At 43.8% G+C, this 22,045-nt stretch overlaps 1 protein-coding gene across 1 annotated transcript in view; it reads left to right on the forward strand.

Annotated features, from left to right (window-relative positions):
• The window catches only part of Trpm1 (transient receptor potential cation channel subfamily M member 1), a 114,645-nt gene that overhangs the window by 52,934 nt on the left and 39,666 nt on the right, over positions 1 to 22,045 (forward strand). The window contains exons 4-13 of the mRNA XM_051206478.1: positions 624 to 837; positions 1,805 to 1,929; positions 3,322 to 3,493; positions 12,303 to 12,477; positions 12,884 to 13,007; positions 13,757 to 13,829; positions 14,649 to 14,749; positions 18,239 to 18,409; positions 19,575 to 19,709; positions 20,882 to 20,932. Of these exons, the coding sequence (XP_051062435.1) occupies positions 624 to 837; positions 1,805 to 1,929; positions 3,322 to 3,493; positions 12,303 to 12,477; positions 12,884 to 13,007; positions 13,757 to 13,829; positions 14,649 to 14,749; positions 18,239 to 18,409; positions 19,575 to 19,709; positions 20,882 to 20,932 (1,341 nt within the window). The remainder of the gene's footprint in view (positions 1 to 623; positions 838 to 1,804; positions 1,930 to 3,321; positions 3,494 to 12,302; positions 12,478 to 12,883; positions 13,008 to 13,756; positions 13,830 to 14,648; positions 14,750 to 18,238; positions 18,410 to 19,574; positions 19,710 to 20,881; positions 20,933 to 22,045) is intronic.

Genomic DNA, 22,045 nt, shown 5'->3' on the forward strand with positions numbered 1-22,045 from the left:
TAAGTATTCAAGCAAAATATGACTCAATTATGTTTGAATGTTTGAAAAAAGAAGACATAATTTTTAACTACAGTTCTATACCAATTCTTATGTGATGTGTTGCATTTAGTAAAGATCCTGTGCTAAATTATTTAAAATATTTGTTTTAAACCTTTCAAAAATTCAAATTTAGTCAGGCATATTAGCCTGGGCAGTGGACACTACAACGCTTAAGATGGAGAAATTTGTAAACAGAAATGTACTATGCACAGTTTGAGGCTAAGAAGCCTACAATCAGGATTCTAGTTCATCTAGTTTCGACCCTGCTTAATAAATGACATATTCTTGCTGCATGTTCATATATAAGACAAAGGAGTAAACACCAATGGGCCTCTGTATCTACTCCTTACCACTACTGCACTGGGATAGAGTGTTAGCATGCTGCTGTCATGGTGACACAAACATGTGGGTCATAGCACATGGCACTTGCTAAATCTGGCTGTCTTTCCCTCAAGTTCCCTTTAGTCACTTCCTGCAGAGGGCCCAGGTCACACAGGGCCTGGAGGTGTGTGGTAGCCTTGCTCCCCTCTGACAGGAGGAGCAGAACCAAGAGGAGGCACTGAGCGCCGTGACTTCTTTCGCAGTATATCCGTGTTTCCTACGACACCAAGCCAGATGCCTTGCTCCATCTCATGGTGAAGGATTGGCAGCTGGAACTCCCCAAGCTTTTGATATCCGTGCATGGAGGCCTGCAGAGCTTTGAGATGCAGCCCAAGCTGAAGCAGGTTTTTGGGAAAGGCCTAATCAAGGCTGCGATGACCACGGGGGCCTGGATCTTCACTGGGGGTGTGAGCACTGGTAAGAGGGGCCCTGTCCTTGCTGTGAATCTACACATCTGGAACTCAACTGAGGTTGCAGAGGGCCAGGAGACGAGACACATGGAATCCTGATCCCAACTGTAACAAGCGTGAAACCTTTATTCAGCAGGGTTTTACTGTTGTGGTGACTGATTTATTTAAACAGTATAAGCGTAATTTTGTTAGGTGGCTTTCCATCGCTTAAGAGATACCTGAGATAATCAGTTTATAAATGGAAAAGGTTTACTCTGGGTCACACTGGTAGAGGTTTCAGCCTATGATCAATTGGCCACATTGCCTTGCACCTGTGGCAGTGCCTCGTGGTGGGAGTGTGTAGTGAAGCAAAATAGAGGTGACTAAGAGGGCACACCCCAGTGACCCATAACCACATGCTGGGTACTTTCTCTTATAGTTTCCACCACCTCCCAACAGTGCCCAGCTGGATACCAAGCACCTAACATAGGGCTTCGGGGGACATTTGAGGTCTAAACCTCAGTGGGCATGACAGTGACAGTACTGTGCCATTGCCTAAGCATAGCCACGGACAAGAGTCATTTTCCATGAGTCAATAGGCATTGTCTCCATACTTTGTGAGACAGTAAAGTGAAACATATATGAGTTAAGGAACATGTCTGGTGATCTGTCTCCTGCTGTTAGCAGAATGGAGCCAAGGACTACCAATGAGATCCCAGTGACTTCCAGCTTTGGGTCATAGAAATCTGCAGAAGAAATGCTTGCCCAGCTGTTTTGGGCTCTGCTCTTATTTCCATACTCCAGGAGTTACCACAGGACCAATGGTTATAATGATAATAGACTTGTGATTGTTTTCTCTTTATGAAGAGGACAGGTCACTCCTGCCCCACAGGGATCATGAAGGCTCAGAGCAGGCACCTCTGAAGTTTGTGGTAATCAGTGGTAATGTGATGTAACATAAAAGGGCCTGAAATGTGGCATATGGCGGCTCACAGGTATCGTCAGCCATGTGGGGGATGCCTTGAAAGACCACTCCTCCAAGTCCAGAGGCCGGCTCTGTGCTATAGGAATTGCTCCATGGGGCATGGTGGAGAACAAGGAAGACCTGGTTGGCAAAGATGTAAGTTCTCTCTACAGACACTGACAGTCACACATTGTCACAAGCAATACCAGAGAGCACCCCTCACTCATTCTTCTGGTGGGAGCTTCTTGCAAAATGATGGTACAATCAAGATGTTGACATTGACACTATCAAGATACAGAACATAGCCATCGACCCAAGGAAGCCCTCGTTTCCTTAAATACCTATACTAATTTCTGCCCATCATTACTTCGTCTTTAACACTGACAATCACTAATGTGTTACACACCTCTATTTTTGTTGTTGTTATTATTTTCAGAATGTGGTATCACATAATATGCAGTCTTAGAGGGGTGGGTTTTTCCAGCCTATGTAATTCTCAGGACACTCAGATTGTCATGTGTTTCTTCCTACTGTTGAACGGTATTCTGTGATATGGATATACTACTATAGGTAGTTTAGTCACTATCTCTTGAAGAACATCCAAGGCTGTTTATAGCTGCTCCAATTAAAAATAAAGTTGGAATAAAATGTGTGCTTGGAGAGGCATCTCAGTGAGTGGGTAAAGTGCATGCTGAACAAGCATGAGGACTTGAGTTTAGATCCACGACATTTATATAGGTATGATAGCCTGTGACTGTAACTGCAGAGCTGCAAATGAAGTTGGGGTCCTGGGGGATCACTGTCAGTCAGTCTAGCTAGTCCATGGGCTCCATGTTTAATGAGAGACCTTGTCTTAAAAAATAAGGTGGAGAGCAACTTGAGGAAGATGTTCAGATTGACCTCCTCTTTCTGCCTCTCTCTCTCTCTCTCTCTCTCTCTCTCTCTCTCTCTCTCACACACACACACACAGACACATGCACACACACACCACACATATTTATGTATATACACCACACACACATATATTTATGTAATACATCACACATACACACATAGAGGCACACAGAGACACTAATGTACACTCAAGATTTTGTGTTACTGACAGTTTTAAATTCTCTGCAGTAAATAAGTGTTCAATTATTGGGTTACCATTATCTAAGGCAATGGTTCTCACCTATGAGCTGCCACCCTTCCAATCAATTTCTAACAATGAAAATACACCTTACATGTCATATATTTACATTATGATTCATAATAGTAACAAAATTACAGTTATAAAGTAGCAATGAAAAAATTATGGTTGGGGATCAACATAACAGAAGGAAGTATATTTAAAGGGTTGCAGCATTAGGAAGGTTGAAAACCACTGATAGAGCAAACAAGTTTCTCTTAGCCTTAGTAATACATGATTGATAAAATGGCCTATGGTGTGCACAGTAGAGAAATGAGACTATGTTTACATGTAGTATGTGTACAAAGTGTTTGAGTGCCCTGTGACTCTTAATAACCAAGCCCTTAAGCTTTGATTGGCATCGTGCATTTTGTTAGGTCACAAGAGTCTACCAGACCATGTCTAACCCTCTGAGCAAGCTCTCCGTGCTCAACAATTCCCATACTCACTTCATCCTGGCTGACAATGGCACTCTGGGCAAGTATGGTGCTGAGGTAAAGCTTCGAAGACAACTGGAAAAGCACATCTCACTGCAGAAGATCAACACAAGTAAGTCCCTGGAGGCTAGGACACCAGCTGGGGACCTACCCCACCGGGGTGGGTGCAGGCTGAGAAGGAAGTCACCCAAGGGTGTTGAGAGTCTTCCCAGGTCTACAGACGTGGTCAGACCCTTTGCCTTAGCCGCCTATTGTTGCCTTCACATGATGGCACTGCCCATCATGTTGCCCCCACCATTCTTGTTTATTGTAGTTATGGCTATTATTTTCTTTAATGTTTAATCAGAAAAAAAAGTTGTTCTCAAAGACTTAGTGTGAGTTATCCTATAAACTGATAATCATTGTAGGGCTATTAATCAGCTCTATAGATCTGAGTCTCACAAGGACTAAGATAGCCAGATAAGAAAGTCCCTGGGCCTGGCTGCAGGGCCATCTGTTCCTGAAGGACACCATCCTTGCTGGTCCAGTTGGCATGGCTCTGAGGAAGGAATACCTATTGGTAGGGAAAATTTGATTGTAAGCTAGAGAGAAAGGACCAGAATCCAACCAGATGAAAACATGAGCTTATTAGAACTAAGGTAGTTGGCATAACCTCCTGGGACATGTCCACATGCAAAAACTCTTGTCAAACAATTATTAAATGATCTCACAGAATATTTCATTCTGTCTTTGTTTTTGCCATTTTTTAATTGAGCTATACATTTCCCCCCACTCCCCTACTGCCTCCCCTCTCACCTTCCCCCTGCCCCTCACACTCCCAATTTACTCAGAAGCTCTAGTCTATTTCCCCTTCCTATCATTCTTAACACCATCAATATCTTTGTGCACAACAGTCTACACCTAGGAAATGGAAATAATGTAAGGAACTGTGATGTCACTCAAGTAGTTATGATTGGAATGGCCATCATGAAAGGCTATGAATTTCCAAGAACCAGCTTAAAAATATTTCTATCAATTTTCTTTGAGAATTCCATACAGGTTATTTTTTATTTATTTTATATAACCAAGTCCATTTAAATGAAAACAAACATTTATAGACAGTATTTGGGAATTTGGGCTTCGTTCTTTCCAAACTACTTCCTGCTGGTAAAGGGCGCTGCCATGGGGGATTTGAAGAAGATTCAGAAATTCTGGCTGTAGTCTGTAAGGCTGCTTTGTCCAGCTGTTTTGAATGTAGGATCACCTGGTATTCTGTTTCAGGTGGTCTAGCTTGATCAAACCACATTAGTCTGGAAGGAATCCACATCTTTTCATTTTCTGTGGAAACAAAAATAGAAACCCTTTTCCCCAGTAACTTGTCCTTGAACTTAAATTTTGGAGTCAAAGCATTTTTTTTTTTAAAATTTAATTTATTATTTTACATGTCGATCCCAGTTCCCTCTTCCTCCCTTCCTCCCTTCCCCCCTCCCTCCTTCCCTCCCTTTTACCCTCTTTGCCCTCTCACATGCACTCTAACCACCCTCCTCTCCCATCCCCCCACCCCAATTCCATATGTAGGGGAATGCCATCCAGTTGGGGTCATATAGATCTGACAGGTCATGTGAAGTAGGGACTAGGGCTTCTCTCCTGTCTCTAGATTAAGGCAGTTATCCCTCCATAGGGGATGTGTTCACAACGTCCTTTTGTGCACCAGGGATACATCCTGGCTCCACTGTCTGAGGTCCTTTAGACTGCTCAGTCCTTCTGGCTGAGACCCATATTCAGGGGGGCCTGAGTCAGTCCCATGCTGGCTTCCCAGCTATCAGTCTGGTGGCCCATTAGCTCCTCCTTGTACAGGTAAGCTGTCTCGATGTGTTTCTGCAGCCTGGTCTTGTCCTCTTCATCTGCATCTGGGTTCTACTTCGACTCAGTGTTTATGTATGGGTGTTTGCTCCTGTTTCCAACAGGTATGAGGGCTCCATGGATAAGTTAGTTGTTGATCTCACTATCCGGGAAGGGCATTTATGGTAGCCTTTCCATGGAAGCTCAAATTGTTAGTTGGCAGCAGTCTTGTAGTTCTCTAGACCTTTCTTTGTGTTCAATTTTACCTTCAAACCAATATTGGCTCCCTCTTTTATGTTCTCCCTCTCTCTCTCTCTCTCTCTCTCTCTCTCTCTCTCTCTCTCTCTCTCTCTCTGTATCTCTCTCTCTCCTGTCTTCTATTCCTAACCGGGCTCAATCTTCCTGGTCACACATGTTTTCCTTTCCTCCCCCTCGTTTTCTCCTACTTCTCTCTCCATTCGCTGCCCCCCCCATCTCCCCTGTGTTCTGGGGAACTTGTCCCTTCCCAGTTCTATGAGGGACTTTATATGAATCTCTTAGAATACACCTTGTATCCTAGTTCCTGTGGTGGTGTGAATTATAGGCTGGTGATCCTTTGCTCTAGGTCTAAATTCCATATATGAGTGAGTACATACTATGTTCCTCTTTATGTGACTGGGTTACCTCATTCAGGATGGTTTCTTCAAGTGTCATCCACTTGCCTGCGAATTTCAAGATACCATTATTTTTTTCTACAGAGTAGTATTCCATTGTCCATTCTTCAATTGAGGGGCATCTAGGTTGCTTCCAGGTTCTTGCTATTACAAATAGTGCTGCTATGAACATAGTTGAACAGATGTCTTTGTTGCATGGATGTGGATCCTTTGGGTATATGCCTAAGAGGGGGATTGCCGGGTCCTGTGGTAAACTAATTCCCATTTTCCTGAGGAACTGCCATACTGATCTCCAAAATGGCTGTATGAGTTTGCACTCCCACCAGCAGTGGAGGAGTGTTCCCCTTTCTCCACATCTTCTCCAGCATGAGTCCTCATTGGTGTTTCTAATTTTAGCCATTCTGGCAGGCTTAAGATGGTATCTCAAAGTTGTTTTGATTTGCATTTCCCTGATAGCTAAGGATGTTGAGCACTTTCTTAAGTGTCTTTCAGCCTTTTTGATTTCCTCTATTGAGAATTCTTTCTTCAGTTCTGTACCCCATTTTTTAATAGGGTTATTTGGTGTTTTATTGACCAGTGTCTTGAGTTCTTTGTATATTTTGGAGATCAGCCCTTTGTCAGATATAGGATTGGTGAAAATCTTTTCCCAGTCAGTGGGCTGCCGTTTGGTCTTGTCAACTGTGTCCTTTGCCTTACAGAAGCTTCTAAGTTTGAAGAGGTCCCATTTATTAATTGTTTCTCTCAGTGTCTATGCCCCTGGAGTTATGTTCAGGAAGCAGTCTCCTATACCAATTTGTTCAAGGGTACCTCCTACTTTCTCTTCTAAGAGGTTCAATGTGGCTGGATTGATGTTGAGGTCTTTGATCCATTTGGACTTGAGTTTTTTGCACGGCGACAGACATGGGTCTATCTGCAGTCTTCTACACACCCTCATCCAATTGTGCCAGCACCATTTGTTGAAGATGCTATCTTCACCCCATTGTATAATTTTAGCTGTTTTATTGAAAATCAGGTGTTCATAGGTGTGTGGGTCAATCTCGGGATTTTCAATTCGATTCCATTGGTCTACCTGTCTATTTTTATGCCAATACCAGGCTGTTTTCAGAACTATAGCTCTGTAGTAGAGCTTAAAGTAAGGAATGGTGATGCCTCCTGAAGTTGTTTTTTTTTTTTTTTTTTTTTTTTTTTTTTTTATTGTATAGGGTTGTTTTGGCTATCCTGGGTCTTTTGTTTTTCCATATAAATTTGATTATTATCCTTTCAAGGTCGGTGAAGAATTGTGGTGGGATTTTAATGGGGATTGCATTAAATCTGTAGATTGCTTTTGGCAAGATTGCCATTTTTACTATGTTTATCCTACCTATCCAAGAGGATGGGAGATCTTTCCATTTTCTGGTATCTTCTTTAATTTCTTTCTTCAGAGCCACAACGTTCTTATTATATACATCTTTTACTTGTTTGGTAAGCATTACCCCAAGTTACTTTATGTTGCTTGTGGCTATTGTAAAGGGTAATGTTTCTCTGATTTCTTTCTCTGTCTCTTTGTCGTCTGAAAAAAAGTAAGGCTACTGATTTTTTTTTTTTTTTGAGTTTATCTTGTATCCTGCTAGTTTGCTGAAGGTGTTTATTAGCTGTAGGAGTACCCTGGTACAGTTTATTAGGTCGCTTATGTAAACTAGCATAACATCTGCAAATAGAGACAGTTTGACTTCTTCCTTTCCAATTTGGATCCCCTTGATCTCCTTTTGTTGTCTTATAGCATTAGCTAGAACTTCTAGTATGATATTGAAAAGATATGGAGAGAGAGGGCAGCCTTGTCTTGTTCCTGATTTTAGAGGAATCGGCTTAAGTTTCTCTCCATTCAGTTTGATGTTGGCAGTTGGTTTGCTGTATATTGCTCTTATTATGTTTAGGTATGTTCCTGTTATTCCTGACCTCTCCAAGACCTTTATCATGAAAAAGTGTTGAATTTTGTCGAAGGCTTTTTCAGCATCTAGGGAGATAATTATATGGTTTTTCTTTTTCTGTTTGTTTATATGGTGGATCACGTTGATAGATTTTCGTATGTTAAATCATCCCTGCATTCCAGGGATGAAGCCTACTTGGTCATGGTGGATGATTTCTCTGATGTATTCTTGAATTTGGTTTGCCAGTATTTTATTGAGTATTTTTGCATCAATGTTCATCAGGGATATTGGTCTGTAGTTTTCTTTCTTAGTTGTGTTTTGTGAGGTTTGGGGACCAAGGTTATTGTGGCCTTGTAAAAAGAGTTTGGCAATGAACCTTCTGTTTCTATCTTGTGGAACAGTTTGAGGAGTAGTGGCATTAGTTCTTCCTTGAATGTCTGATACAATTCTGCACTGAAGCCATCTGGCCCTGGGCTTTTTTGATTGAAGGCTTTCAATGACTGCTTCTATTTCATTGCGGGTTATAGGTCTATTTAAGTTGTTTGTCTGTTCTTGATTTAATTTTGGTAAGTGATAGTTATCCAGAAATTTGTCCATTTCCTTTGAATTTTCAATTTTTGTGGAATATAGATTTTCAAAGTATGACCTCTAAATTGTGTTGATTTCCTCTATGTCCGTTGTTATGTTCCCCTTTTCGTTTCTGATTTTGTTAATTTACATCTTTTCTCTCTGATTTTTCGTTAATTTCGATAAAGTTTTGTCTATCTTTTTGATTTTCTCAAAAAACCAACTTCTTTGAGGGCCTCTATCGTTTTTATGATGGTAATTTTTAAGTTGTACCCTTCTGCTTCCTCTGCTTTATTGTGTTCCGTTCTACTTGGTGTAGATTCCCTAGATTCTGGTGGTGTCATGCTTGTCTTTCTGTTGTTAGGTGTTTTCTTGTATTGCCTTCTTCCCATAGCTTCTTCCAGTAGGTGTTGGTGGGGTCTCCCCCTCTCTCTATGATACTTCCCCTTTGGGCTTATGTGGGTCAGAGATTCAATATCTGTAGCTCTGTGTGGTCCAAGCTCTCTAGGAGGTCTCTCTGCAGACAGGGGCCCAAGGATGGGGTCAGGGCTAAGCATCCAGTAGAAGATGCTATGAGCCAATGGCTATAGCCAATGGCTGGCAGAAGAAGACAAAGGCTGAGCTGAAACTTGGGAAGGTTTTCAGGATAGTGGGATCTCACTGGAAACTGGAACTCTCCAGCTGAGGCCTCTTTCTTTATCAGAGGCCCGGATTTGGGGGTCAAAGATCTTGCCGGCAGGAACTCAGAGTGGACCTGCAGAGATAGGCGGATCTCTGGGAGGGGCCGGGGACTCCAGCAGAGGACTGGAGGTGGGGTCAGAGACCAAGCAGGTGGAAATTATGGGTGGTCCCGCGTGGATAGGCAGGTCTCCTTTGTTCAGAGTTGCTCCGAGAAGTCTCCGAAGTAGGGTGGACTGTTGGCTCCACCCTCTGTCCCAGTGCTCAACCAGAGTGGCAGGACCGTGGGTGGGGTAGGGCACAGGGTAGGGGGGGCAGGCTGGCAGTGGGGATGGGTGGAGGTGTATCAGAGCTCCAAGGGTGCTCTCGATGGGGACAGGACACAGGAGCAGAAGGATCAGGGGCTAACCCAGGGAGTTCGGGGGTAAGGGGTGGGAGAGGTTGTAGGGGAGAGGCCGCCACGAGTGGGCCCAGACTCACCTCTGGCCAATAGCTGGCAGAAGAGTACAAAGGCTGAGCTGAAACTTGGGAAGGTTTTGCAGGATAGTCGGATCTCACTGGAAACTCCAATTTATTTTTTATTATATTCACTCCCCTGCTCCTTCCAGATCTACTGTTTTGCCTCCCCCTCAAATTTTATGGCCTCTTTAAAAAAAAAAAAAAAAAAAAAAAACTCATTGTGTCCTATTGTGCTGACTATGCACTTATGTGTGTGGGGTTATCCACTGGAGTGTGGTGAACCTACTAGGGGCCACACTCTTAAAGAAACCTGACTTCTTTGTATGCATGGGTGGAACACACCTTTAATCCCAGTGCCTGAGAGGCAGAGGCAGGCAGTTCTCTGTGAGTTTGAGGCCAGCCTGGTCTACAGAATGAGTCCCAGGACAAGTCTTCAAAGCAATACAGAGAAACCCTGTCTTGAAAAACCAAAACAAACAAACAAACAACAACAAAAACCCAAAACATAAACAAACAAGAAAACTGACTTCCTTCCCACCCTCACACTGAGATGCTGAGCTGTCTGATCTTACTCTGACAGCCACACTGATGCAAGTGCAGTGTGGTCCTAAGAATCCGATCCTGATGGATAAATCGGTTGTATTTGTTTCACACTTTAATTTTTTTGGACTTGTAAATTCTACCTGGACCAGTGACTTGTGGGCTTCCCTTTGTCATCCTTTGCCTAGGCCTCTGAGTGGGGCAGGGACAGCAAAGGGGGGCTCAGTGGTCACCTCTACTACAGAGAGCTCCAGGAGACTGAGCCAAGGACAAGTATTTCTCTGCTTCCGGAGATGAAATCATCACTTTCTTGAAGATGTAAACTCCCAGGCTTACTTAGAATCTCAAAGACAGAGGCAATGCCATCTGATCCATCTTCCATTATTTCTTGTTCATGGCTTAGCCCATGTCATACCTTCAATGCTCATTTGCTGAAACAAACTTAAGTGTAAATAGTTCATCTGGAGATAATGAAGTTGTTCTAAATACCTAAGTTTCCCTGGAGAAAGCATAGTGGGAGAAAACCAGATGCTCTGAATTCACTCCCTGAGACTCTCCAGGCTTCTTATAACCTGGGCTGGCAAAATTTATTGGAGCTCTTTGGGAACCATGAGGTCAAGGGCATTTCCCCTACTTGCCACTTGTAATGTTGATCACAACTCCAGAAACCTGATCAGTCAACAGTGACCCTGCATGCTAGCAGGGTCTAAAGCCCAGAACTTCGGTAGGGTGGTGGCGGAACATGTCTTTACTCCCAGCATTCAGGAGGCAGGTGGATCTCTGTGAGTTCGAGGCCAGCCTGGTTTACAAAGCTACACAGAGAAACCCTGCTTCAACAACGCCCCCCCACCCCGTAAATAAATAATTAAAAAACCTTTTAAAGCCCAGAACTTCACAGCCACAGATGGAAAACATTCAGGAGAGACATTCAGTATTTAATGAATGTGTACAGCCTTTTTCCTGGTCAATATTCCTAAATAACTACTTCTCATGCCATTACATCATTTCAGGTATTGTAAATCCCCTACAGGTGGTTTGAAGCACACAGGAGAATGTAGATGCAGATAATACACCATTTTAGATAAGAGACTTGAACGTCTTGAATTTGGTGTCCAGGGAGTAGCATATCAGTCTGGAACTAATAATGCCCAGTAGATGCCAAGGAACAACTGTGTAATACGTACTGGCCAGGCAGTTATATGTACTGGCTGACATTTTGAGGTAGGCAGATTTGTCATAAAGAGTCCTCTCCCACTGTTCTCCCAGTATGATCTCAGCCTCCCAGAATTCTCCTATCACTTCCTGCTTCCCAGAGCCCACCCTATTGGATCTATTCCTACTGGGTTTTTGTGTGTGTGTGTTTTCCAGACAGTGTTTCTCTGTAGACCAGGCTGGTCTTGAACTCACAGAGATCTGTCTGCCTCTGCCTCCTTAGTTCTGGGACTAAAGGTGTGAGCCACCACCACCTGGCTTATCTACTTATTTTAAAGCAGAGGCAGACCCTGGAAATAACTCATGAGAAATGTGCTAATAGTGAGCCATGTTCCCCAGAAGTGTTGCAGACTTCAGGGTTGATGGAATTTTGTCATATTTTCATAACCTTTGCCACTGATCACCTCCAATCAAAAAAAAAAAAAAAAAAAAAAAAAAAAAAAGAATGATATCTGCAATGCTCTTGGTTTCAGACTTCAGCTATTTAGATTGAGGATGCTATCCTGCCTTATTCTAGGTTCTGGAGGCACACTGCCACATGAGTGTGCCTCTTCAACGTCCCACAGGCCAATGTGTTCTCATATTTCAGATCCATTCCTCCTCATGGGTTAAGTGAGGCACTGTTCCTTTCACACTTGCTCATCTGTGAGATGGTGCTGTGACCATCGGCCCAGCATCGGAGATGCCCTGCATTGAGTAGCTCCCCTCTGGCTCATCCAGCCCTCCTTACACTGGATCATTCTTAGAAGACAGCCTCCAACATGGGCATTCCACACCCAGGGAAGGCAGAAAAAGAGCATTCTTAGCAATGGTTCTTAAAATTCACTCCTCGGTGTTCCTGTGTCTGGTTCTATACAGGAGTTGGAGTCAGGGAGCTAAAAAGTTTTGAGTGGAGTTTACAGTGAGGCCATGATATGAGGTTCAAATGCAAGACTGAGCAATCACCTTTCCCCTGACTTAGCCATCTGTTAGTTAACACTAATGCCACAGGGAAAGCCCTGGGGCAGCAAGCTTCTACCTTTTGCTGTCTCTGCAAGTTGGCAATGTCATGCTGGCTTGAAGTGCAAGTGTGATTGTGTTTCAGGACTGGGCCAGGGTGTGCCTGTTGTGGGCCTCATGGTGGAAGGTGGCCCTAACGTGGTTTCTATTGTCCTGGAATACCTCAGAGAAGATCCTCCTGTCCCCGTGGTGGTTTGCGACGGCAGTGGACGTGCCTCTGACATTTTGTCCTTCGCACACAAATACTGTGAAGAAGGAGGGTAGGATTGTCATGGGATGAGGGTGGGATCTTCATGGCTTCCCGTTAGGCTCAGGAAAACATTTGACTTGATCCTATCAAACACCCAGAAGTGTCTAACTCATAAGGAGTTTTCTTGATCTCCTCTCTAGTTCCCAAGGTCAGCGTGAGGGAGCTCCTGTTCATGACTGAATCCTCTCTGAACCCTCTCTTGCAACTCCATTTTCCCTTATAAGTTTCTAAAAGAGCTAAACCAAGGCCAATTTTAATGCTGATTTTAGGCCAGGGTGACTTTTTGTCTCCTGTACATAAATCTGTGCTATTAGCAGTCACAAATCAAAAACACTTGGGTGGGCAAAGCTGTCTGGTTTACTCGGGAGTTGGTCTAATTCCCTTGCTTCCTTCTCTCCCTTTACCCCTTTGAACAGGTTCATAAATGAGTCCCTGCGGGACCAGCTCCTAGTCACAATTCAGAAAACGTTTAATTACAGCAAGTCACAATCGCATCAGCTGTTTGCAATTATCATGGAGTGCATGAAGAAGAAAGAACTTGTGAGTGTTTTGGATTTACTTCCAAACACATTCCACAGAGAGAGCTGCTTCCTTGTCTAGCTCTGCCATACATACTGGATGGACTTCTGTATACTTCAGTTGACCTTCCCAGAAGGCAACTTAGAAACTCATTCCAAACTAGCTACCCATGTGCACTTGTGGGAGGGGAAAAAGTCCATAGAAGGTCCCAGGTGTTGCCAGACGACAGCAAACATCAGGTGATGTCACACCATGTCTCTCAACTTAAGAGATGCAAAACATAAATCAGATTTAAAGTCCTTGGAAAGAGAGACATGCCATAGCCCTTTAGATGTGGTTACAAAGTCAAATCCACTTCCCTTTGCAAATGTAGGGGTCATTCCTTCAGCTGTATTTATAAGGCATTGGCACTCCTCATTCTTATGGTGACGGATTCAAAGTTCCTGCCTTGCAAATTGTCTGCTAACATATGCCTTCTGATTAGATGTGTGTCCACCAGCTCAGGTAGCTGTATAGATACAGGAGTAAAGATCTCAAATGAACACCCTCTTCCCCAGGTGGGATAAATAATAAATTCTAAATCCAGGTGAGGATTCTGTCAGCAAGAGCATCATGGAACCTCCTGGAGACTGAAAACCTATGAATGTCTAACCAGCTTTCTGGGTCACTGCACAAGTCCTTGTGTTCAGTTTTTAAAAAGGCAGCTCAATTCTTCCTCTTGTTTTCAATGGCACCTTGATTCTGTCTTTTCCCCATTCACCTGTTTCCAGGTCACTGTGTTTCGGATGGGGTCTGAGGGTCAGCAAGATGTGGAGATGGCAATTTTAACTGCCCTGCTGAAAGGTGAGCTTCTGGGAAGTGGCAATCCTGACTGTTGCTTTTTCAGAGCTGCCTGGCAAGGGCTTTGCCAGCATGACACACTCCTTCTGCCCTCCCTCTTATTAAAAACCCTGAGAGGGCCAGGTTGCCTGGGGTGACATCAGCATGAAATGCTGGAATGACCAAATTCCGAGAGGACTTTTTGTGGGACCCATAATGTTGTCAGTGCTGTTTCTATACATAGCTGTCTCAGTGGGTCTGGTTCCTGAATACTGCACCCCACCTCTAACCAAAGGCTGTGATGAGGAGTGTATAGTATGGCAGGGTCTCCCTGTGGGAGGCGCATTTCCTCCCTGCCTCTCAGCTAGTCTGGGGCTACAGGAACAAGAGGAGGTTCACCAAACTTGATGCTATACTGTGCTGCTCCTAGCTTATGTCCTTGGCCCAACCTGGCAGATGTCAGGCCGTTTAGATTTCTCTGTTTTTCAGATGAGAAAAGAATGAATTAGTTGGCTTCTCCTCCATCCCTTCCAGGAAACCATGCCCAGCTGGCTTGAGATGAGATGCCTCTGGCCTCTTCTCAGGAAACCTTTAGAAGTTAAAAAAAAAAAAAAGAAAGAAAGAAAGAAAGAAAGAAAGAAAGAAAGAAAGAAAGAAAGAAAGAGAAGAAAAAAGAAATCGGAGTTCTTAGCTTTGGTGGTCTTTTGGGGCAAGAAAGAAGGAAATGATAGTTGCTTAGGTCCAAGCCAGTTCCCACTGGGAAGCCCAACTTCCCTTCCCAGAACCTGCCCAACTCAGGCAGCCAGATACACATGAGGTCACTCTTACCCCTTCCTTCCCCAGGAACCAATGCGTCGGCTCCTGATCAGCTGAGCTTGGCACTGGCTTGGAACCGAGTTGATATCGCACGAAGCCAGATCTTCATCTTTGGCCCACACTGGCCGGTGAACACATTTTGTTTTTCCTGTTATTTTTGTTTTTGGTTTTCTGGAGACAGGGTCTCATACAGTCCAGGCTGACCAAGAAGATGCTATGTGGGCAAGACTGGTCTTGAACTCTTGATCCTTCTGCCTTCACTTCCCAGGTGCTGAGGTTAAAGGCAGTCACAGCTGTGCCTGTTGGAATGGTTTCCTGTTTAGAATATTTATTGTGACATGCATCTCAGGCAGTGATCTCAGGGTTGTGATCTGTATAATCCATGCGATTACGGGAAGATGTTGCCCTTTAACTTCAAAGAAACCAAAGAAACAAAGGCTCTGAGCACTGGTTCCGCACTGAGAGGGTCTTCCCAAGGAAACTAACCACTAAACCTGTCATCATTGCTGGTGAAAAAGTATTTCTACTCTTTGAAAGAACAAAATAGATCATTAAAATTAACTATAGCGTTTCCTTCCAGGGCAGTGAGTTTCATGAAAATTTGGGTGGGGGGTGCTAGAGAACTCCATGCATGATGTGTATATGATGTGATTGTTGTATGTAGTGTCTTTTGTCTAGTATCTGTGGTATGATTTAATGTATTGTATGCAACAAGTCTGTGCACAGCACATGTGTGGCATATATGGCTTATGATATGTGGGTTGTAGTATCATGTAGTTTAACATGGGTTTTGTCTGGGTTTATAACACACGTGTGTGTGTGTGTGTGTGTGTGTGTGTGTGTGTGTGTGTGTAGAGAGAGAGAGAGAGAGAGAGAGAAAGAGAGAGGTAGAATGGACATGTATAACTTTTGTGCTTGTCTTATCTGTAGAATAGTGTCTGTGTGTATGCTATATGTTGTGATTGTGGTATAATGTGTGGAGGCAGGCATGTATGTGTGTGTGTGTTTTATTGAGGGATATTTTGTATATATATGGCTGTGAAAATGTATACAAAAAGGAGCCATGGTATGTGTATGGTTGCAAGATTGTGTGTATTATGGTGTAGGGCAAGCTTTGTGTTTGTGCACATACATGCAACCATAATGAGTACATTCACTTAGCATGTGTGGTAAGTGTCTAAAGACATCCTTAAGTCACTCCTTCAATCAAAATGACTTCTTTGCTCTAAAAATTAGAGCATAAACCAGTAACAGGCTAGAAAGCCACACAAGGATCCCAAAGGAATGTCAGAGACACTATTTCCAGCAATAATTGCTTGGTCCATATTTGAAGTTTGAAGCAAACTTTCCTCTTTGTGGATGTGATCCATGCCAACCCACATCCTTTTAAAGGTGCGGTATCTACAACATAACACTCTGCGTTGTATGCGATCTCCCCAGCACAGAACAGATGACTATTACCTGCCTTGTGCTGGCTCTATTCATCCTCAAGCCCAGAAACAGAATCATTTAAACCCTATTAACCTATCTGCAGAAATCTCCCAAGGGTTCTATCATGCACAACATCTACATAAATCCCTTATCTCACAGCTCTGGGGATGTGGTAGCCATTCTAGGGCCAGGCAGGAGGCACCCAGGGCTAGGGATGGGGTAGGTTAGGCAGGGATTCTTTCCCTTGTTATCTTTTACCTTGCTAGATTTAGTCTAGTGTGTCACTACCCTATCAGGGGTTGTGGTACTCCAATTATGTCATCCACTTAATTTTCGTCATGGCCGAAGGTTACCACTTTTCTCTTGTTCTCTGAGACTTCTCCTTAATATTCCATTTTAACCTATTATGACATCCAGTGTGGAGTGTCAGCAACTAAAGTATATGATAGCTACATCTACCCATCAGCTGCTGTCTTCTAGATAGCCCCTGAAGTCCCTCGTCAGAAACCCTTCCTCTGCCAGTCCAGGCTACAAGCTTATTCCTCTGAGGTTTCCCATGTTGTTCTAGGAATCCCAGATGTTAGCCAGGAAGCAGAGTAGGTGAGCTCATCTGAGCAACTAGAACTCCTTTCCTCCAGCGGTCACAGTCTTGTGCCTTCTGCACTCCCCACAACATCAAGGCCAGAAGCTGTAACAGAGGAAGGCTGCTGCTTTGCACTGGCTCAAAGTGTTTTCAAAACTGCATATTTACTCACTCACTTAGGAAATGTTGGTTGATGGCTACTTCTTGTGTCTGGGGCTCTTGTTTCATGTGCTGGGGACTCAGCTGTGAGTAGAGTAGACCACAAAAGTCTCTAACACTGGGGAAATGGAAAGAAGGAGGAGGCTGGGGTGGAACAAAATAGCAGGTAATTATTGGATTCCAAATTATAGGAGGAGCTAAGGTAGAAGATAAGCATGCATGAGAGAGTATATAGGGTGCTAATTTGTAATGGAGTGCCAGGAAAGACATTGAGAAAAAGATGGAGTGGACACTGAGTCTGGGTGGCGAACAGACAGATGCTGGCTTCCATGCACCTCTTTTCCCTCCTACTCTACTTGACAAGCAGCCCTTGTCTTTGAGCTGTCACCACACTGTAAGTACCACTGAAGCCTCTGATAGGAATGTCCTTCTGTATATATGTTTCTCTTAGTGGTTGATGAATAAAACACTTATTGGCCAATAGAGGCAGGAAGATAGGCAGGGCTAGAAGACAAGGAGAATTCTGGGAAAGGTAGGAAGAGAAGCACCCGAAAGAGTCACCATGTGGAGACCCAGATGACAGGACAAGTCAGGTGTTCTCTGGTAAGATAAGGCCATCTAGCGATACATAGATTAGTAGTTACGGGTTAATAATTAGGACAGAGCTAGCCAATAAGCCCTAGCCATTGACCAACAGTTTTATAATTAATATAGCATCTGTGTGTTTATTTGGGGCTGAGAAGGGTGGTGGGACCTGACAGGACAAGAGAACCACCAGCAACAAGCCTCCATCTATCACCACAGTGATGGGAGAATGTGAACTATGAATGAGTCAGAGGCAACAGATAATAATGCAAGTTGCTGTCTAGGAAGAAATGTGAGCTGGATATTATTGTTGCTAAAGCAACTCTGGCAGGTTCCTTGGAGCTGCACAATGTGGGACTATCAGCACACTTCTGGTACCTTTTAATTTGCCTCTTAGCACCCTTTCCTCAAAGTAAACCCATCAAACAACATGTCATGCACTTCAAATACTCACAGCCATTTCATCAGACCAATTAAGTCTTTGTGCCCTTGATGAACAGCCAGGCCATGGTGACAGAGTTTGTACGTATACATGTGTGCATGCCTGTGTGTGCTGATGCATACGTTGCCGTGGCTGTAGGCATATGTGTATACTCGTGTACACATGTACACATGTACATCTTCACCATGTGCATCTTATTTATATGAACATGCATATATAGACATTACAATGCATACGTGTGTGCTATTCATGTGTGTGGACATATGTGAGTCTATGCCATGTGTGCATGGGTGTGCATGTAGGTATGTATCTATACTCTGTGTGCATGTCTATAGAGTTTAGGGTGTCACTATGCTTGTCTTAAAATAAGGGACAGTCTTGGTACCTTTCCCCAACACTGCTTGCTGTGTATTGCAGCCACTGGGAAGCCTTGCCCCTCCAGTGGACACCAAAGTCACAGAGAAGGAGAAGAAGCCACCGACAGCCACCACCAAGGGGAGAGGAAAGGGAAAGGGCAAGAAGAAAGGCAAAGTGAAAGAGGAAGTGGAAGAAGAAACAGACCCCCGGAAGATCGAGCTACTGAACTGGGTAAGCGCAAAGTCCTTGCTTTGTAGGCCAGAGTTGGCATTGCCCTAGTTTTACAGGGAAGGGACACTCTGGTTACCTTTCTTCATCCCCACCAGGGTGGAGGATTGATGGGCCGATGTCAATAATTCAGTGGCAATAGTGTGTTCGCTACTGTGTCATAATAGGAGCATTGTCATTATGGCATCTGTTTGTCACTAGAGAGACCTCGCTTGCCTGTGTCTCAGCAGCAGGGAGACCTAGAAACATCATGCATGAATGCATCTAACCTCCCAAGCTGAGTAGCTGCTGCTACCCACCCATCATCCCTCTCCACACTACCATTAGCTCGACCTTCAAAAGCGCTCCATTGTGTGAATGGTAAACATGTGGTTAGTTTCTCTTATTTTCCTATACCAAGTATCTGCATGCCTACCAAAAATAGAGCTTCCTTTTGGAGTGGTATCTTTGTTCCATAAATAGGACTGTGTGGCCACTCGCCAGCCAGTACAGCATCCCAGTGACCTGTGGCATGCCCATATGGTCCTACCACTACCAAAAGATGCTCACCAGCCAAGGAAACAGCAGAGAGAAACTGCATAGAGCTACATTGGGATGGTTGTCTTCAAATCATTAATTTTTTTAGATGTATTTATTTTTATTATTTTATGTGTATGGGTGCTTTATCTGTATGTATACACATACTTGCCTAATGCCTACAGAAGTTGGAAGAAGGCAATGGATCTCCTGGGGCTGGAGGTAGCAGGCAGGTTGTAAACTGGTCATCTTAGTGCTGGGAATTAAACCTGGGTCCTCTTAGAGTGCAATAAGTACTCTTAGCTTTTGAGCCAACTCTCTAGCTATCTTCAACTCATTTTTAAAAGCGTAAAATCCCTTACAGACTTTGACAGAGCATGTGGGGACCAGGATGAGTAGAAAAGAGAGAAAGTTAAGGCATGTTTATTCAAAGGAAACAATCCAGAGCACCATAGGCTGGGTGCAGCCCTTAGTAGAGCTCTTGGCTGGCATATGTGAGGTCATGGGCTCAATTCCCAGCACCAGATTAACAAACAAAGCAGCAGAGAATACAGCTCAGAACATTCCAGGACTTTCCATGATGAGTACTAATGTCTCCTGCCCAGAGTCTCCAAGGAGGAAATTCATGGTCTCCCTCCTGGATTTCATGCAGGTGAATGCCTTGGAACAAGCCATGTTGGATGCTCTTGTTTTAGATCGAGTTGATTTTGTGAAGCTCCTGATTGAAAATGGAGTGAACATGCAACACTTCCTCACCATCCCGAGGCTGGAGGAACTTTACAACACTGTAAGCATTCCAGAGAGAAGGCTGGAGGCGAGCAAACACTCAGAATACTCTTATCTCTGACACATATTATGCAACAACAACAACAAAGTGCTCAGTTGAGTATAGACTCACTGGGGCAACTTCAGCTGAAGTCCAGTGTGTAGTAGGGGGTAGCTAACTTTCACTTGCTCCTGGTCCATCTGTGTTAACATTCTTAGCAACTACACCATGCCAGCTAGTCACTCCAGTTACAGCACACAGATGATCCTTGATTTACAATGGGCTCATATCTTCATGAAGTCATCTCTGCAGTGAAAGTCTCCTAAATTGAAAGTGTATTTGAAGCCGGCTAGTGGTGGAACTTTGATCCTAGCACTTGGGAGGCAGAGGCAGGCAAATCTCTGTGAATTCAAGGTCAGCTGGATGTACAGAGTGAGTGCCAGGACAGGCTCCAAAGCTATACAGAGAAACCCTGTCTCTCGAAAAAAGAAAAGAAAGTGAACTTAAACTTGATGGTCCCAACCCACTGACCATCATGACACAGAACACCATAGCATCAGGCATTCCCTGGGGATTATGAGGTTTACCTGGAGATGAAGCTCATATGGAGAATGAGGCAAGGACTTTAGCTCACTAGCCTGGGGAAAGGATTCAGATTCAGTTTCTGGTGAAGACTCATGTGTTACTGTGCAACAGAGAAAAGTCTAAAATGCCCAGATGAACCTCTGGGAGTCTGCGTTCACATCCCATGCTTGTGATGCAAGGGACCTCATGTCCTATGGCAGCAGCAGACTGAACAGTCCCCAGGGTTATTAGTCAACTGTTGCTTGGGACCCTCATGTTTCCCTGGCTACAGGGAAAACAGCTGGGAGTTGTGCTGTGTCAGAAAAGGAAGTGTCTGGATGAAATCTGCTTTGCCTACACTAGTACAATTCAAAATGTTTTTCTTCTTCCATCATTCAAAGACTTTCAGTGGCAGAAATGGGGTAAAACATGCAGATATGTAACACTGCAAGGACAATACATTATTCAAAGTATTTCACACACATTTGAATGTGGTAACCCCAGCCAGTTGTCTTATGAAATAAATGAGTCAGTAGTACACTACAAACCCCACAACGCAGTGGAGGAAGAATTTTGCTCAAGAGTTGAAGAGCCAATATACTTACTGTGGCTGACTGCTTCCCTTTCAGAGACTGGGCCCACCAAACACCCTTCATCTGCTGGTGAGGGACGTAAAGAAGGTAAGTCCATCTGCCCTTTACTAGCATCCACCACTAAAACAGTTCATAAAAACAATTTTTTGTTTCTGACATGTGTTGCCTTCTTGTGTGAGACATATGGAACAATGACTTCCCTGTTCATAACAAGAGTTCATTTATAACTGATATTTTATTTATGATTTATTAAAGCTTGCCTGGGGATTCAGAAAGCAAAGCCAACCTCAAGCTATAGAGATCAGGCTGTGGTGATATACACCTTTAATCCCAGGACTCAGGATTAAGAGGTAGACAGATCTCTATTAGTTCAAGGCCACACTGAACTACATGAAATATGTCCAGTCCTAAAGAGAAACAGCTCACACAAAGATGATCTCAGCACTTGGGATCACGCTCCTTTAATCCCAGTATTAGGGAGGTATATAAGACAGGAACAGGGTCTCAGAGCTGGCATTCATTCTCCAGCCACACTGAGGATAGGAAGGCATTGACTGGAGTGTCTAGCCATGTTGAGGAGAGCAGAGCAGACAGGGTGAATCTGAGGAGCAGTGAAGTGGGGAGCAGTTTGAGGATCATCACTCTGGTCTCAGCTGAGGTAGAGAGCTAGTGGCCAAGTGCTCTTTGCTTTTGTGATCTTCAGCTTGAAGCTTGAACTCCAATATCTGTCTCTGGGTCTTTTATTTTTCATGCTACATTTAGCTTTAAAAAGAGAAGAATAAAGGGTGAGGGAGATGACTGTGAGGTGCTTGGAATGGGAGTTTGGATTTCTAGAATCCTATAAATCTAGGTGAAGTCCTTGAGGTGGCTCAATGGGTTTGAGTTCCTGAGTTGATCTCTGTGACTCACACAATAGAAGGAGAGGAGTGACTTCTACAGGTTTTCCTTTGACCTCCTCAGTTGAACTGTGGCACACACACGCACACGCACACACACACACTAAATATATAAAATTGTTTCTTAAAAATCTAAGAGGATGGTCATGGCCCCTCCCACCTCCACCTTTCCATCCCCAACCCCCATGACCCTAGCATGCCAGAGAATCCCTTAAGTGAGCTGGTAAGCTCCAGGTTCATTAGACCTTATACTTCAATATGTAAGGTAGAGAGAAGTTGAAGACACCAGGTGTCAACCTCAGGT

The sequence above is a fragment of the Phodopus roborovskii genome, unplaced genomic scaffold (genome assembly GCF_943737965.1).
Source record: "Phodopus roborovskii unplaced genomic scaffold, PHOROB, whole genome shotgun sequence".
Taxonomy (NCBI): Eukaryota; Metazoa; Chordata; class Mammalia; order Rodentia; family Cricetidae; genus Phodopus; species Phodopus roborovskii.